General features: G+C 44.8%; 1 protein-coding gene across 1 annotated transcript in view; it reads right to left on the bottom strand.

Annotated features, from left to right (window-relative positions):
- Positions 1-15,690, bottom strand: part of ctnnd2a (catenin (cadherin-associated protein), delta 2a) — a 439,609-nt gene that overhangs the window by 35,017 nt on the left and 388,902 nt on the right. The window contains exon 21 of the mRNA XM_046292625.1: positions 829-913. Coding sequence (XP_046148581.1) covers positions 829-913 — 85 coding nt within the window. The remainder of the gene's footprint in view (positions 1-828; positions 914-15,690) is intronic.

Below are 15,690 nucleotides of genomic sequence, written 5' to 3'. Positions count from 1 at the left end.
ATTGACAAAATATTTAAGTGCCTTTGAACGGGGTATATTAGTAAGTTCCAGGCCCACCGGTTTGAGTGTTTCAAGAACTGCAACACTTCTGGGTTTTTCACGCTCAACAGTTTAGTGTGTTTTATCAAGAATGGTCCACCACCCAAAGAACATCCAGCGAACTTCACACAACTTTAGGAAGCATTGGAGACAACGTGGACCAGCATCCCTGTGGAACGCTTTCAACACCTTGTAAAGTCCATGTCCTGACGAATTGAGGCTGTTCTGAGGTCAAAAGGGGGTGCAACTCAATAGGAAGGTGTTCTTAATGTTTGTTCACTCAGTGTATATCTTAAATGAGTCGTGAGATTTGATGACACCAATACTGTGGGGGCAGAATCAAATCCAACTGCCTTGACAAAACTCTCCAAGACTAGAAAGTGATAGAAAGCTTTAAAACCAACCCTGTAACACCAAGCTAAGCATGTGTATATACACTATGTATAAGATATGCAAATAAGTCCAGAATCAGAAAGCTTATGTTATTTTTTATTATACCACATTATTTATTTATATTTTTTTTGTTGGGGGGTGGGGGTTACATTATCCATTTTAATTTATACGTTTATATGTATATGTTTATATGTTAACACTCAAAATAAATAAAAATACCATGAAGAAATACATTCAGAATTTAATAATAAATCATGATTTTCAACATAAACAGGAAAAGAAAACCAAAATAAAGTGGGCCTCCACCCCCAACCTCCCACCCCATTCCCCCAACCAGCCAACATCCATCCATGTCCCTCTAATGATCCCGTTATTAAGCATGATAAAATGTCTTACCTTCTTGTAGAGGCTGCGTAGGTCTCTGTACTGCCACATACTGCTGAGCACCTGAGATGCAGCCTTCACCACCTTGGCTGAGTGTCTGAGAGCGAGAGCAAGAGCAAGAGAGAGAGAGAGAGAGAGAGAGAGAGAGAGAGAGAGAGAGAGAGAGAGAGAGAGAGAGAGAGAGAGAGAGCAAGAGAGAGGAAAGAGAGAGAGAGAGCAAGAGCAAGAGAGAGCGAGAGAGAGAGAGAGAGAGAGAGAGAGAGAGAGAGAGAGAGAGAGAGAGAGAGAGAGAGAGAGAGAGAGAGAGAGAGAGAGAGCAAAGAGAGGAAGAGAGAGAGAGAGCAAGAGCAAGAGAGAGAGAGAGAGAGAGAGAGAGAGAGAGAGAGAGAGAGAGAGAGAGAGGGAGAGAGAGAGAGAGAGCAAGAGCAAGAGAGAGAGAGAGAGAGAGAGAGAGAGAGAGAGAGAGAGAGAGAGAGTGAGAGTGCGAGAGAGAGAGAGAGAGCAAGAGAGAGAGCAAGAGAGAGAGAGAGAGAGAGAGTGAGAGAGAGAGAGCGAGAGAGGAAAGAGAGAGAGAGAGAGAGAGAAAGAGAGAGAGAGTGGAAAGAGAGAGAGAGAGTGGAAAGAGAGAGAGAAATAGTTAGTTATTAGTTATTTTTATTGGGTCTGGGAGCCCACAACACAATAAACACTCAAACAAACAAAAACATAAATTGATTAAACATCAATTAAAAACACAACAGCAAATCTTCCTCCACAGTAACTAAACACAACAAACTCTGAATACCCCATATGCTCATAAACAGCCCAACGTTATTAACCAGTTTGTAATAAGCAAACTCAACCCCCAGCCAACATTTTCTCCAGCATGCCCACCACGTCCACAGACCCCTGTGCTCGAATACTGTTATTTCGTGTCTTCCAAATTGCTAATTTAGCTGCCCCTGACACAGAGTTAAGTAAAAGAACTACACCCCTTCGACTAAACATGTACTTTGGGACACAATTTTAAATGTAACCTTTATTAACCTTTGGCCCAAATATAAACAGTTGGGAAGTGAAAACCTCTCCCAGAGCTGATAACCAACTAGTGATCAGGTCAAAGATCCCGACCAACTTGGGACACTGTAAGAACAGATGCGCCAGAGTTTCAGATTCAGCACAGAATGCACACCCCTCCCCTTTTGGGGAGACACCTGGACCAAACACCTGCCCACCTTGTCGATTTTACCCCTTCCAGGGAAGAAACACTATTGTCCCGTAGCACTACACATATTATGGATATGGCCTTCTTTCCCACCTCCTTGAACTCCCCCAGCTCCGGGGTATCCAATGAAAGCAGCATCCCCACGTCCTCCTTTAATGCCTCCGCTGCAACACTAACATTCAGGGCAGGGCACACATAATCCAGACCCTCCTTCCACCGATCAGAGTTGGAAGTATCAGTCATACTGCCGATGAAGTACTGGCAAGGAATCACAGACCTCAGCTATGACCTTCCCCAGGAGGCAAGATTATCTGATCCCCGCTCTTTCTGCAAGCTCCTCCAACGATCTACTCCTGCTCCACATTAGATGACCCAGCTTGGTACACCCCACACCTAACAGGCAATGAACGTAGGCTGGCTGAACCCATAGGATGGCACTGGATGACAATGTTATAAAAAAGAGGTTCTTGAAAAAGCCACATTCCTGGTGGTGTGCCGGCCTTACGGGACATGTCGAAAATGCTCCAAGCTTGCATAACAGACTCATAGAATGGAGTCAGCCAGACAAATCACCACCCTCTAGCTTTAAGAGGAAACGGTGCTTATCTAAGCCCAAACATCCCGTTCATCCCATCAATGTCTGCGGTCCAAACTCATAAAAGACACACCCTCGTCCAATTACCCTCGCCTTATCCCCGTCACCATCTTGGAGGGCGGTCCAAATGATTAGCCAAGCAAGGGAAGTTTGCAACGTAAGTCCCTCGAGTTTGCTAGTGTACAATTATGTTCACTTCGGGGCCTGAAACTCACCATTATTCAATTCGTGATGATTGTAACATCCGCAAAGAAGTGTAAGTAAAAACAAATGTAAGTTATAAATTCTGCTACTAATGCACATGACGGCACAAACATAAAAGTAATTATGTTTTTGTTTGGTTAGCTTTTGGAAATTTGGAAACATTATTCACCTTCAGAAGGATAACATTATTTGTCTAATTCACTTGTAATCTTTCAGACAGTAAGCGTATATTAATAATTATAAATTTACTGTAAGTAGACATGCCATCATAAGTGACTGTTGCGCATTTCCGGGCAATAGAGGTCAATTATAGCGGTCAAAAAATCCTTCCTACCTCCCTCGCCCCTTGCCCTGCAAGTGTATACTCGTCAGACGTTATGATACGTCATCAGAAGTGTACACTTCATTTGAGGGCTGAGGGGATAGGGTGTGTCGTTTAAGTGTTTGGACTGCAGCCAAAGTATAGGGTGTATCGACCCAGCGAGAACCGTCACTGTACGACAGTATCTGGGCTGCTTGAAGTTGGAAAGCAATGATCCTAGAAGAAATGTCCACTAGGCCTTGCCCACCCTCGTGTAGCGGTGGGTACAGGGCTGCAGCTTTAATACAATTTTGTCCAGACCAGAAGAAATTGACACGGGTCAGAAATTGACACGGGTCAGAAATTGACACGGGTCAGAAATTGACACGGGTCAGAAATTGACACGGGTCAGAAATTGACACGGGTCAAGAAATTGAAGCTCTTGTATCAGATTTTACACCCCACCCCGGTGGCTGTAAAATCTTTAGTCTGTGCCACAGGGTAGAAGGTTATTGGCTACCAGCACCCTTCCCCTATAAGACAGCTGGGGTAGCACCCATTTCCACCTACACGATCTGGCACACACCTTATCCACTACACCCTCCCAATTCTTTTTTTGAAAGACATAAGAGCCTAGAAAACCCCCCAATGTCTTCATCCCATCTCTGCCCCACTGAAGCCCCCCTAGTAACCGTGGAACAGACCCTATCTGAAGCTGACCAGCCCACAGCGATTCACTCTTTTCCCAATTAACTCTAGCTGAGGAGACCCCCTCATACACCTTTAGAGCATTTGAGAGACCTTTAACATCCTCACCCCCTGTAATAAAAGCTGTCACGTCATCTGCTATCGTACTGCTTCATAACCCCTGGCACAGAGAAAACAGTAAGCCTCGCTCTTAAAAAACAAAGCATTTTGTTCAATTGCCAGACAATATAGCTGTCCTGAAATTGGGCATCCCTGTCTGATACCCCAATGGATAGGGAAAGTGCAGCTCAAACCACCCCCAACTTCACCATACAAGAAGCCCCAGCATACAGTAAACTCATCCAAGATGGTAGAAAGCCTTCTCCTGATCCAAAGAAAGCAAACTCACATTCACATCATACAGTTTACAAATGGGTAAAACATCTCTTATTAGAAACAAGTCATCAACAATAGAGTGGTCAGGGACACAGTAAGACTGGTATTTGTGACCAAGAGCCCCAGATATTCTTTCAGCCTGTTTGAGAAACACCTAGATATAATTGTTTATTGTGCACACAGCAGTGCAACATGTTGGCAGTTTTTAGAAGAGCCAAATCCCCTCCTTTTATATTATTATTATTATATATATATTTTTGTTACCCCTTTTTATCCCCAATTTCATGGTATCCAATTGGGAGATAACAGCTGGTAGTGGACAGCTCCTGCAGAGTAATGTCAGAGTTCAAAGCATCTCTCTGTTCAGGGCACAATTGAGGAAGTCCATGTAACAACTGTTCAGCACAGAGAGGATCACAATGTTATAGAGGGTAGAGTAGAAATTCACTGCATTTCATTGTCATCTGTGGCCACCTTCCCATCAGGGATACGAAGGCAGATCATCTGTTTGCATTGCAATGTCGATTGCCCAAGGTTTAAAAAAAGCACTAGGGGCATCCATATCCTTGAGGGTAGCAAAGTGAGACCTAACCAAGGCACCCTTCACTCTTACCTGTAAAAACGACCTCAGTTCATGTCCCTTGTCCTGTAAGTTCAAGACTAGTACAGGGTCAGTCTGAGTGAGCAACTTCAACTTAATATATTTGATGTCCTCTTCAAGAGTCATGACAGTCTCTTTAACTTCAATACTAGACAGAGCAGTATACGGTTGACCAAACACACATATAAGGGCATTCCATTTAATAACCCTCCCTTTTCCCCAAAACAACAAAAACTTTCACAAAACATGGCATCATGTAGTAACTTAACACTAAAAAACATTCAAGATGGCGCCGACAGAGATGGTCGCCCGCTTCAAGTCCTTAGGAAACTATGCAGATTTTTTTTTTGGTATTATTTCTTACATTTGTAAGGCAAGAAAATCTTAAGTACTATTACATACAGCTGGGAAGAACTATTGGATATAAGAGTGACGTCAACTTACCAGCATTACGACCAGGAATACAACTTTTCCAAAGTGGATCCATTGTTCGGACCTCCACCCTGGACATTGGATCTAATCCCAGAGGCCGACCCAAAACGTTTGACGTTGTCGCCGCAGGAGAGGCAGACGGAGCGCCCTACTGGTCAGACTCAGTAGGCGAGCACACCATCCACCGCTTCCGAGCATATTACTCGCCAATGTCCAGTCTCTAGACAACAAGGTGGACGGAATTAGGGCAAGATTTGCCTTCCAGAGAGACATCAGAGATTGTAACATTCTCTGTTTCACGGAAACATGTCTCACTCGGGATATGTTGTCAGAGTCGGTACAGCCACCAGATTTGTTCATGTGTCGCGCCGGCAGAAACAAACATCTCTCTGGTAAGAAGAAGGGCGGGGTGGATGCCTCATGATTAACGACTCATGGTGAAACAATAACAACATATATGAACTCAAGTCCTTCTGTTCACCTTACCTAAATGCCGACTGCATTATCTCATATGAGAATTCTCTTAGATTTTAGTCACAGCCATGTATATCCCCCCCCCCAAGCAGAGACCTTGACGGCCCCGAAAGAACTTCACTGGACGACTCTATGTAAACTGGGAACCATATATCCCGAGGCTGCATTTATTGTAGCTGAGGATTTCAACAAAGCTAATTTGAGAACAAGACTAACTAAATTCTACCAGCACATTGACTGTTTTACCCATTCGAGCAAAACACTGGACCACTGCTACTCTAACTTCCGCGATGCACACAAGGCCCTCCCCCACCCTCCTTTCGGGAAATCCAATCACGACTCCATCTTGCTCATACTGTCCTATAGGCAGAAACTCAAGCAGGATGTACCCATGTACCCCTAGAACCATTCAACACTGGTCTGACCAATCGGAATCCACGCTTCAAGAATGTTTGGATCACGTGGACTGGAAAATGTTTCTGGGAAGCCTCAGACAATAACATTGATTTATACGCTGACTCGTGAGTGAGTTTATTAGGAAGTGCGGAGATGTTGTACCCACTGTGACTATTAAAACCTACCCCAACCAGAAACCGTGGATAGAAGTGAAAGCGCGAACCACCGCATTCAGCCATGGAAAGAGGTTGGGGAATATGGCCGAATATAAACAGTGGAGTTATTTCCTCGGCAAGGCAATCAAACAAGCGAAATGTCGGTATAGGGACAAAATGGAGTCGCAATTCAACGGCCTAGACACTAGCCGAATGTGGCAGGGTCTACAGGCAATTATGGACTACAAAAAGAAAACCAGCCACATCACGGACACTGACGTCTTGCTTCCAGACAAGCTAAACACCTTCTTTGCCCGCTTTGAGGATAATACAGTGCCACCGACACAGCCCACTACCAAGGACTGCGGGTCCCCCCTCCCCTTCTCTGTGGCCAAAGTGAGTAAGACATTTAAACATGTTAACCCTCGCAAGGCTGCTGGCCAGATGGCATCCCTAGCCGCATCCTCAGAGCATGCGCAGACCAGCTGGCTGGTGTGTTTACGGACATATTCAATCGCTCCCTATCCCAGTCTGCTGTCCCCACATGCTTCAAGATGACCACCATTGTTCCTGTACCAAAGAAGGCAAAGATAACTGAACTGAAGGACTATCGGCCCATAGCACTCACTTCTATCATCATGAAGTGCTTGGAGAGACTAGTCAAGGATCATATCTCCTTACCTGCCACCCTAGACCCACGTCAGTTTGCATACCGCCCCAACAGGTCCACAGACGATGCAATCACCATCACACTGCACACTGCCCTATCCCATCTTGACAAGAGAAATAGCTATGTAAGAATGCTGTTCTTTGACTACAGCTCAGCATTCAACACCATAGTACCCTCTAAGGTCATCATTAATCTTAAGGCCCTGGGTCTCAACCCCGCCCTGTGCAATTGGGTCCTGGACTTTCTGACGGGCCGCCCCCAGGTGGTGAAGGTAGGACACAACATCTCCACTTCACTGGTCCTCAACGCTGGGGCCCCACAAGGGTGCATGCTCAGCCCCCTCCTGTACTCCCTGTTCATCCATAACTCAATTATCAAGTTTGCAGACGACACAACAGTAGTGGGCTTGATTACCAACAATGATGAGACAGGGAGGAGGGGAGGGCACTCGGAGTGTGGTGTCAGGAAAATTTCCTCTCACTCAACGTCTAAAAAACAAAGGAGGTGATCGTGGACTTCAGGAAACAGAAGAGGGAGCACCCCCCTATACACATCGACGGGACAGTAGTGGAGAAGGTGGAACGTTTTAATTTCCTCTGCGTACACATCACGGTCAAACTGGAATGGTCCACCCACACAGACAATGTGTGGAAGAAGGCGCAACAGCGCCTCTTCAACCTCAGGAGTCTGAAGAAATGTGGCCTAGTCACCTACATCCCTCACAAACTTTTACAGATGCACAATCCAGAGCATCCTGTCGGGCTGTATCACCTGGTACGGCAACTGCACCACCCTCAACCGCAAGGCTCTCCAGAGGGTGGTGCGGTCTACACAATGCATCACCGGGGCAAACTACCTGCCCCCCAGGACACCTAGAGCACCCGGTGTCACAGGAAGGCCAAAAAGATCATCAAGGACAACAACCACCCGAGCCACTGCCTGTTCAGCCCGCTATCATCCAGAAGGTGAGGTCAGTACAGGTGCATCAAAGCGGGGACCGAGAGACTGAAAAACAGCTTCTATCTTAAGGCCATCAGACTGCTAAACAGCCATCACAAACATGGAGAGGCTGCTGGCATCATACAGACCCAAATCACTGGCCACTTTAATAAATGGATCACTAGTCATTTTAAATAATGCCACTTAAATAATGTTTACATATTCTACATTACTCATCTTATATCTATATACTGTATTTCATACCATGTATTGCATCTTGCCTATATGCCGCACGGCCATCGCTCATCCATATACTTATATGTACATATTCTTATTCCATCCCTTTACATTTGTGTGTATGAGGTAGTTGTTGTGAATTTGTTAGATTACTTGTTAGATATTACTGCACTGTCGGAACTAGAAGCACAAGCATTTCGCTACACTCGCATTAACATCTGCTAACCATGTGTATGTGACCAATAAAATGTGATTTAATTTGAAAATACCAATAAGGTGATGACCTTCGTGGACAGGGCAAGTGAATATCAACAGTAACATTATGGTGTCAGAAAAACCCACAGGAGTAATGTCACACCTTCCAACCCTACTACAGTAGTGATCAGATACATTCAACCTGTCTAACCTTGCTGCACTGACACGACCTTCAATAACTTTTAGCCACGTGTATTGCCTAACTTTTGCATTTCTTACTCCCCACACATCAGAAAGCTCAAACTCAGTTAATAGATGGTAGAGGTTCTACAGCAGTGCGATCAACAGTAAAATCCACTGTACAGTTCCAATCTCCCCCTAAAACCATACACCCCTCTTGGTCACCTTTATTTGATCAAATACAACAATACGCTCTGTATCCTCATTAGGAGCATAAACATTTTTTTTGTTAAATAAATAAACATAAATCTGCCTTAACCAATAAAACCCGAGCCATGGCAATCTCTGTTGGATACCACAGTCACCCCTAAGCCTGACGAAAACAAAATTGCCACTACAGCACTGAAATTAGTACCATGACTGAATATACGCTGACCCTCCCACCACATACCCAGTCAACCTCATTAGCCTCATCACTACAGTATGTACGTATCTCCTGTAGAAAAGCTACGTTAAGCCTTTTCTGTTTGATTACTTCTAACACCCAAGATCTCTTATTCCTGTCCCTTCCTCTGTTATTATTGAGAGAACTCCCCTTAGTACCTCCATATAGAGAGGAGAAAGGAAAAACAGAAGAGACGACAACGGAACCAGACAAAGAGAAAAAAAGCTATGAGGCATTGAAATCATCATTGTTTTCATTTCATTTGAACCTTACCACGCTTCCCACTATGTTTTGCTGTAGTGACAGCAACAGGTGTGTGTGGCTGCTCTACCACTGTCAGCCCACCTCGCCCTACAGGTCCAAGCCCACTGGGACCAGGCCTTAAAGAATTACGCCAGGCTCAATCAGCTGATCGACAAGACACTCTTCTTACAGAAAAAAACACCACTGCTTTATTAACCCGCGACGCATAAGCAACATTTTCAACAACTTCTCTTCTACGGTGAATAGAAACTCCTCCACAGTGACAGTAGCTTCAGTAACACGCCTGAAGCCATCTCAAAGTGACAGGGACGGGGTCCCCATGTGGGTCGCCATCCCCACCTAAACCAGGGCAATTCCAATTCCAAGAAATACAATATACCTAATTCTACCACATACATTTTTTAAATAATGAATCATCCATAGAAAAAGGAAAACTAAAAGGAAACAAAAAGAAAACACAGGCGATCTAATTCCAGACACCACTCGCACTCGCTCACACAATTCCCAGCATCCACCAACACTCCCAGCATGCAGAGAGAGAGAGAGAGAGAGAGAGAGAGAGAGAGAGAGAGAGAGAGAGAGAGAGAGAGAGAGAGAGAGAGAGACAGAGAGCGAGAGAGAGAGAGAGAGAGACGGAGAGAGAGAGACAAAGAGAGAGAGAGATTTGTCTTGGATTTGAATGCTGTGAGAAGGTTCTATAAATGTTGCTAAACTGAGAAACAGAGGGACACTCAGACAATCTAATATTGTCCACATTAAGACTTCATTTACTCTACTTTAACATTACTTTACTCTCCCTCCCAAATGGCATCCGATTCCCTATATAGCCCTATGGGAACTGGCCAAATGTAGTGCACTGTATACGGAATAGGGTGGAATTTGGGATGCACCCTAACTTTAAGGTGAACACTGCAGGGGCCGAAAACGTGTTCATCATCAGGAGTCCCTCTGCCTGGCGGAAAAATGGTTTTAAGAGGTGATTGCGCTTTAGAAGAGTAGCAATCTTCTTAAGCAGTTATAGAGCAGTTATTTTAAAACCAGCCACTCCTGCATGCTAATGGCTGTTGCTAGCCACTTTAGAGAAAATTAGAAGAGAAAGAGTGGGTTTTTTGCTTTTTGAGGGCGACAGGAGGATTTGAAGAGGGTGGTTATTGTACAATTGTGTTTCATTAGAAACATATACAGCTCTTGTCAATATGTAGACAATAGAGAAGAGGCTACAGAGACAGTGTCAACCGGAATATTATTATACTGAGTACATGAGTCATGAATAGAAGTGCGATGCTTGAAGTAGCCTAACCATTCATGTTATAGGTCAAAGCATGGCTGCACTATTCTTCACATATAGCTAGAAACTGATTCTTATTCTATGCCAAACATGTCCTGCTGGAGATAAACATAGTTCCTAACCACAGAAGATTAATGAGGGCCTATTGGGTGGAATGAACACATATCTGACCCTGTTTCAGTTGTTAGGGGCAACGTCTACGGAGAGCAACATCACTCACTGTCAAGTTACACCAACGTGTTACCCAGAATGGACTGCAGTGAACTCCATAGTGACACATCAACACACAACCCTGATGTAAGGATCTCTCTGACAACTGTTCGGTGTAATAGCAACCATCAGAACACCCTGCTCGGTCTCCCATAGTGACAGGGTTTATATTCTGATAAAGTAAGCGCTGTGTTTTGTCAGTACTCATAGACACACAGACTCATGAGACACTGCGTTCACCACGTCAATAACGCACCACAAACCCTCTTACTATATTTAGTCCCTGTGGGAAATGCTTGAGAAGTTAGGCCCTAACCGCAGTCACCCTTGAAGCATCCTAACCTAAACTGAGGAGTGTGTGTGACTGTGTGAGTGCAAGCATAGCCCACCTCACTTTTGCTACATGTGGTGTGTGTGTGTGTATGTACAATGCATTTGGAAGGTATTCAGACTCTTTTACTTTTTCCACATTTTGTTAGGTTACAGCTTTAATTTAAATGGATTAAATAAAACATTTTCCTCATCAATCTAATCACAATGCCCCATAATGACAAAGTGAAAACAGGTTTTAAGAAATGTTTGCAAATAAAAAATAAATAAAAATAAAGACCCTTTGATTCATCTTTGAGATATTTCTACAACTTCATTGGAGTCCACCTGTGGTAAATTCAATTGATTGGACATGATTTGGAAGGGCACGTCGGAGCAAAAACCAAGCCATGAGGTCGAAGGAATTGTCCTTAAAGCTCAGATACAGGATTGTGTTGAGGCACAGATCTGGGGAAGGGTACCAAGACATGTCTGCAGCATTGAATGTCCCAAGGGCACAGTGGCCTCCATTCTTAAAAGGAAGAAGTTTGGAACCACCAAGACTCTTCCTAGAGTCAAACTGAGCAATCGGGGGAGAAGGACCTTTGTCAGGGAAGTGACCAAGAACCCAATGGTCACTCTGGCAGAGCTCTAGAGTTCCTCTGTGGAGATGGGAGAACCTTCCAGAAGAAAAACCATCTCTGAAGCACTCCGCTAATCAGGCCTTTATGGTAGAGGGGACAGACGGAAGCCACTCCTCAGTAAAAGGCACATGACAGCCCGCTTGGAGTTTGCCAAAAGGCACCTAAAGGAATTTCAAACCATGAGAAACAAGATTATCTGGCCTGATGAAACCAATATTGAACTCTTTGGCCTGAATGCCAAGCGTCACATCTGGAGGAAACCAGGTACCGCTCATCACCTCGCCAATACAGTCCCTATGGTGAAGCATGGTGGTGGCAGCATCATACTGTGGGGATGTTTTTCAGCGGCAGGGACTGGGAGACTAGTCAGGATCTAGGGGAAGATAAACGGAGCAAAGTACAGAGAGATCCTTGATGATGATGAAAACCTGGTCCAGGGCGCTCAGGATCTTAGACTGGGTCGAAGGTTCACATTCCAACAGGACAACGACCCGCAGCACACAGCCAAGATAATGCAGGAGTGGCTTCGGGACAAGTCTTTGTTGGAGTCGTGCCTGGCCGTGCAGTCATGAGTGAACAGGGAGTACAAGAGGGGACTGAGTACGCACCCCTGAGGGGCCCTTGTCTTGAGGATCAGTGTGGCGGATGTGTTGTTACCTACCCGTACCACCTGGGAGCGGCCCGTCAGGAAGTCCAGGATCCAGTTGCAGAGGGAGGTGTTTAGTCCCAGGGTCCTTAGCTTAATGATGAGCTTTGAGGGCACAATGGTGTTGAACGCTGAGATGTAGTCAATGAATAACATTTTCACATTGGTGTTCCTTTTGTCCAGGTGGGAAAGGGCAGTGTGGAGTGCAATAGAGACTGCATCATCCGTGGATCTTTTGGGGCAGTATGCGAATTGGAGTGGGTCTAGGGTATCCGGGAGGATACTGTTGATGTGAGCCATGACCAGCCTTTCAAAGCCATTCATGGGTACAGACGTGAGTGCTACGGGTTGGTAGTCATTTAGGCAGGTTAACTTAGTGTTCTTGGGCACGTCTGCTTAAAACATGTTGGTATTACAGACTCAAACAGGGAGAGATTGAAAATGTTAGTGAAGACACTTGCTAGTTGGTCAGTGCATGTTCGCAGTACACGTCCTGTTAATCCGTCTGGCCCTGCGGCCTTGTGAATGTTGACCTGTCTAAAGGTCTTACTCACATCGGCTGGGGAGAGCTTGATGACACAGTCTTCTGACTGTGGTGGTATGTACACAGCTACAAAGAATATAAATGAAAACTATCTCAATAGGTAATGTGGTCTGCAGCTTATCATGAGAAACTCTACCTCAGGCGAATAATGGCTCGAGACTTACTTAGATATCGTGCACCAGCTGTTGTTTACAAAAATACATAGACCGCCGCCCCTTGCCTATCCTGCCAGTACATCGTATAACCAGCCAGCTGTATGTTGATATTGTCGTCGTTCAGCCACGACTCCGTGAAGCATAAGATGTTACAGCTTTTAATGTCCCATTGGTAGTTTAATCTTCCCAATAACTTGTCCATTTTATTGCCCAAAGATTACATGTTTTGCGAGCAGAATTGAGGGGGTGGGGTTTATTCGATCGCCTCCTACTCCTCAGAAGGCAGCCTGCCTTCCGGCCTCTCTTTCTCCACCTCTTCTTCAAGCAGATCACTGGGGTCGGGGCCTGTTCCCAAGGGAGCCGTATATCCTCCCCCCCAGGCTCGTCAGAGTCGTGAAAGAAGAAAAAGGATTCTTCCAGTTCGTGGTGAGTAATCGCAGTACTGATTTTCGGTAATAAGAGACGATAGCGACAACAATATGTACAAAAATAGTAAAATAATAAGTTACAAACAACGCAGATAAACAAACCAAAAAACACAATCGGTTGGGGGCACGTAAAACGTCTGCATTCTGCTCCGGTGCCATTTTAGATTTTTTAAACTATTTTTCTAATACAAGGTATCAGGTGTTGTGACCAATTAAAAGGCACAAATACCATAACTACTCTCTGGGGAAGTGGCTATCACTACATTGGAAAATTGCTAAAATTGACATACAGTGGGGAGAACAAGTATTTGGTACACTGCCGATTTTGCAGGTTTTCTTACTTACAAAGCATGTAGAGGTCTGTCATTTTTATCATAGGTACACTTCAACAGTGAGAGATGGAATCTAAAACAAAAATCCAGAAAATCACATTGTATGATTTTTAAGTAATTAATTTGCATTTGATGGCAGGTTTGAAAGCTGTTATCAAAATGGATATTGCGTTGGAAGTGGAGCCAATTTTGGGGTTGGATAATCCTTGCGAGAATCATGGACAGTGGGTATTACGTAACATATGGAAATTGGCAGTATATATGTTTACAGATAGTCCAACTTTGTATCACACCGCATTTAAACAATTGCTAAAAGGGTGTACAACCAGCAAAACAAGAGATAACATATTTGGGAGTTTGGATTTCAGAAGTCACGAAGCACATTACACGTGAACGAGTAGGAACCATGTGTTATTTGGCACGACCAAACACTCCTCACAGAATCAGGAAAACCCTAGGGGTTTTAATCTTGTGAAAGACTTCATTCCGTCTTATTCTGAAATAGATTCATAGAATTGACGAAAGGGAGGAGGGGTCACGAGTAATTAAATAGAAGTTATCATGTTTGTTTTGACTGTAATTTAAAACTTTTTGTTCACCTGGTAAAGTAACGTTAGACGGAAAGACAGAGGTAGAGTATAGTAGAGATTGTAGAGGGAAACAAGTGTTAGAGTGGAGGGGAAATGTACTGGGTGATGGTGATTGAGAGGGCTTCTGAGTTAAAGGAAACAGAGATGTAGACTAGTGAAGGTAACAAAGGGAATGGGAAGTTAATTGGAAAGTAAGAATTTCTAGTATGACTTGTTTGGCTTGATTACGTTTTGGCAAAGTGAAAACAAACAAAAAATGTTTTTCTATTTATTTGAAATGTTTCACGAGGCAGTTGCCTTGGGAGAGCAGTAAGTGAAATTCTGCAGTTTTATAAAAGTATATAGGTATCGGATCCGGCCGTAGAGGAAGCTCCCAAATAAGTAAGGCCTGGCCATTGGTTTGTTTGTTTTGCCCTACATATTACCAGCACACCCAACGGTTATGAATATTTGTTAGTGGTGTTAATACCGTGTTTGATTTATTGTTTGGGGTCTTTTTTAATTTGGTTCTAAACCAGGTAAGCAGAATGATGGAAATGGTTTAGGAAGAACAGGGATAGGAAATGGAAAGAAAATACTTAATAGGGTTGACTGACCTATGTGTGATTCTGACCATGAGAATGAGAGAGAGCGCTGACCAGAATGAGGGACACCTATTTTACCACTATCTTTGTAAGGACCGACGCCGGACAGGAGAAGCAGGGACGGGGAGTCAAACATTTATTCAGGAACAGACATAGAACACGACACGAACAGTGTCAGCACACGGGTAATCAAGGACATATGACAAAGAATCAGTCCCGAAGCAGGGAACAGAGCTAGGGAACAGACAGTTATAGGGAGGCAATAGCACAAGTAATAGAGTTCAGTTGAGTCCAATGAGCGCAGATGCATGTGACGGAGAAAGGCAGGTTTGCGTACTGATGGTGGCTTGATTGCCGACGTGACAATACCCCTAGAGGGGACAATACTCCTAGAGGGGTCCCACGCAGCGTCCCACCTGGGCGAGCCGGCCGAGACATGGGCGCCGAGCTATCCATCCGGGGTAAACTCCCGAAGAACCGGCAAGGTCGTGGGAGCGTGGCGAGCTGGCTGAGGCATGAACGCCTGACGATCGGGCTGAGGCATGAACGCCTGCCGATCCTGCTGAGGTGGAAGCCCGATGATCCGACGGAGACGTGACAGTCTGACCAGCCGGCTGGGCGAACAAGACCTGACGATACGGCTGAGGCCCGACGTGGGATGGGCACCTTCCGAACCAACCGAGGCAAGGAAATCTCTCGAACCAGCTAGGGCGTGGAAGCCCGATGAGATGGCTAGGCACCCCCGGATCCATTGGCGGCAACCCAGGAC

The sequence above is a fragment of the Oncorhynchus gorbuscha genome, linkage group LG12 (assembly GCF_021184085.1).
Source record: "Oncorhynchus gorbuscha isolate QuinsamMale2020 ecotype Even-year linkage group LG12, OgorEven_v1.0, whole genome shotgun sequence".
Classification (NCBI taxonomy): Eukaryota; Metazoa; Chordata; class Actinopteri; order Salmoniformes; family Salmonidae; genus Oncorhynchus; species Oncorhynchus gorbuscha.
The sequence above is the reverse complement of the archived record's forward strand: the minus strand, read 5'-3'. Positions and strand labels throughout refer to the sequence as shown.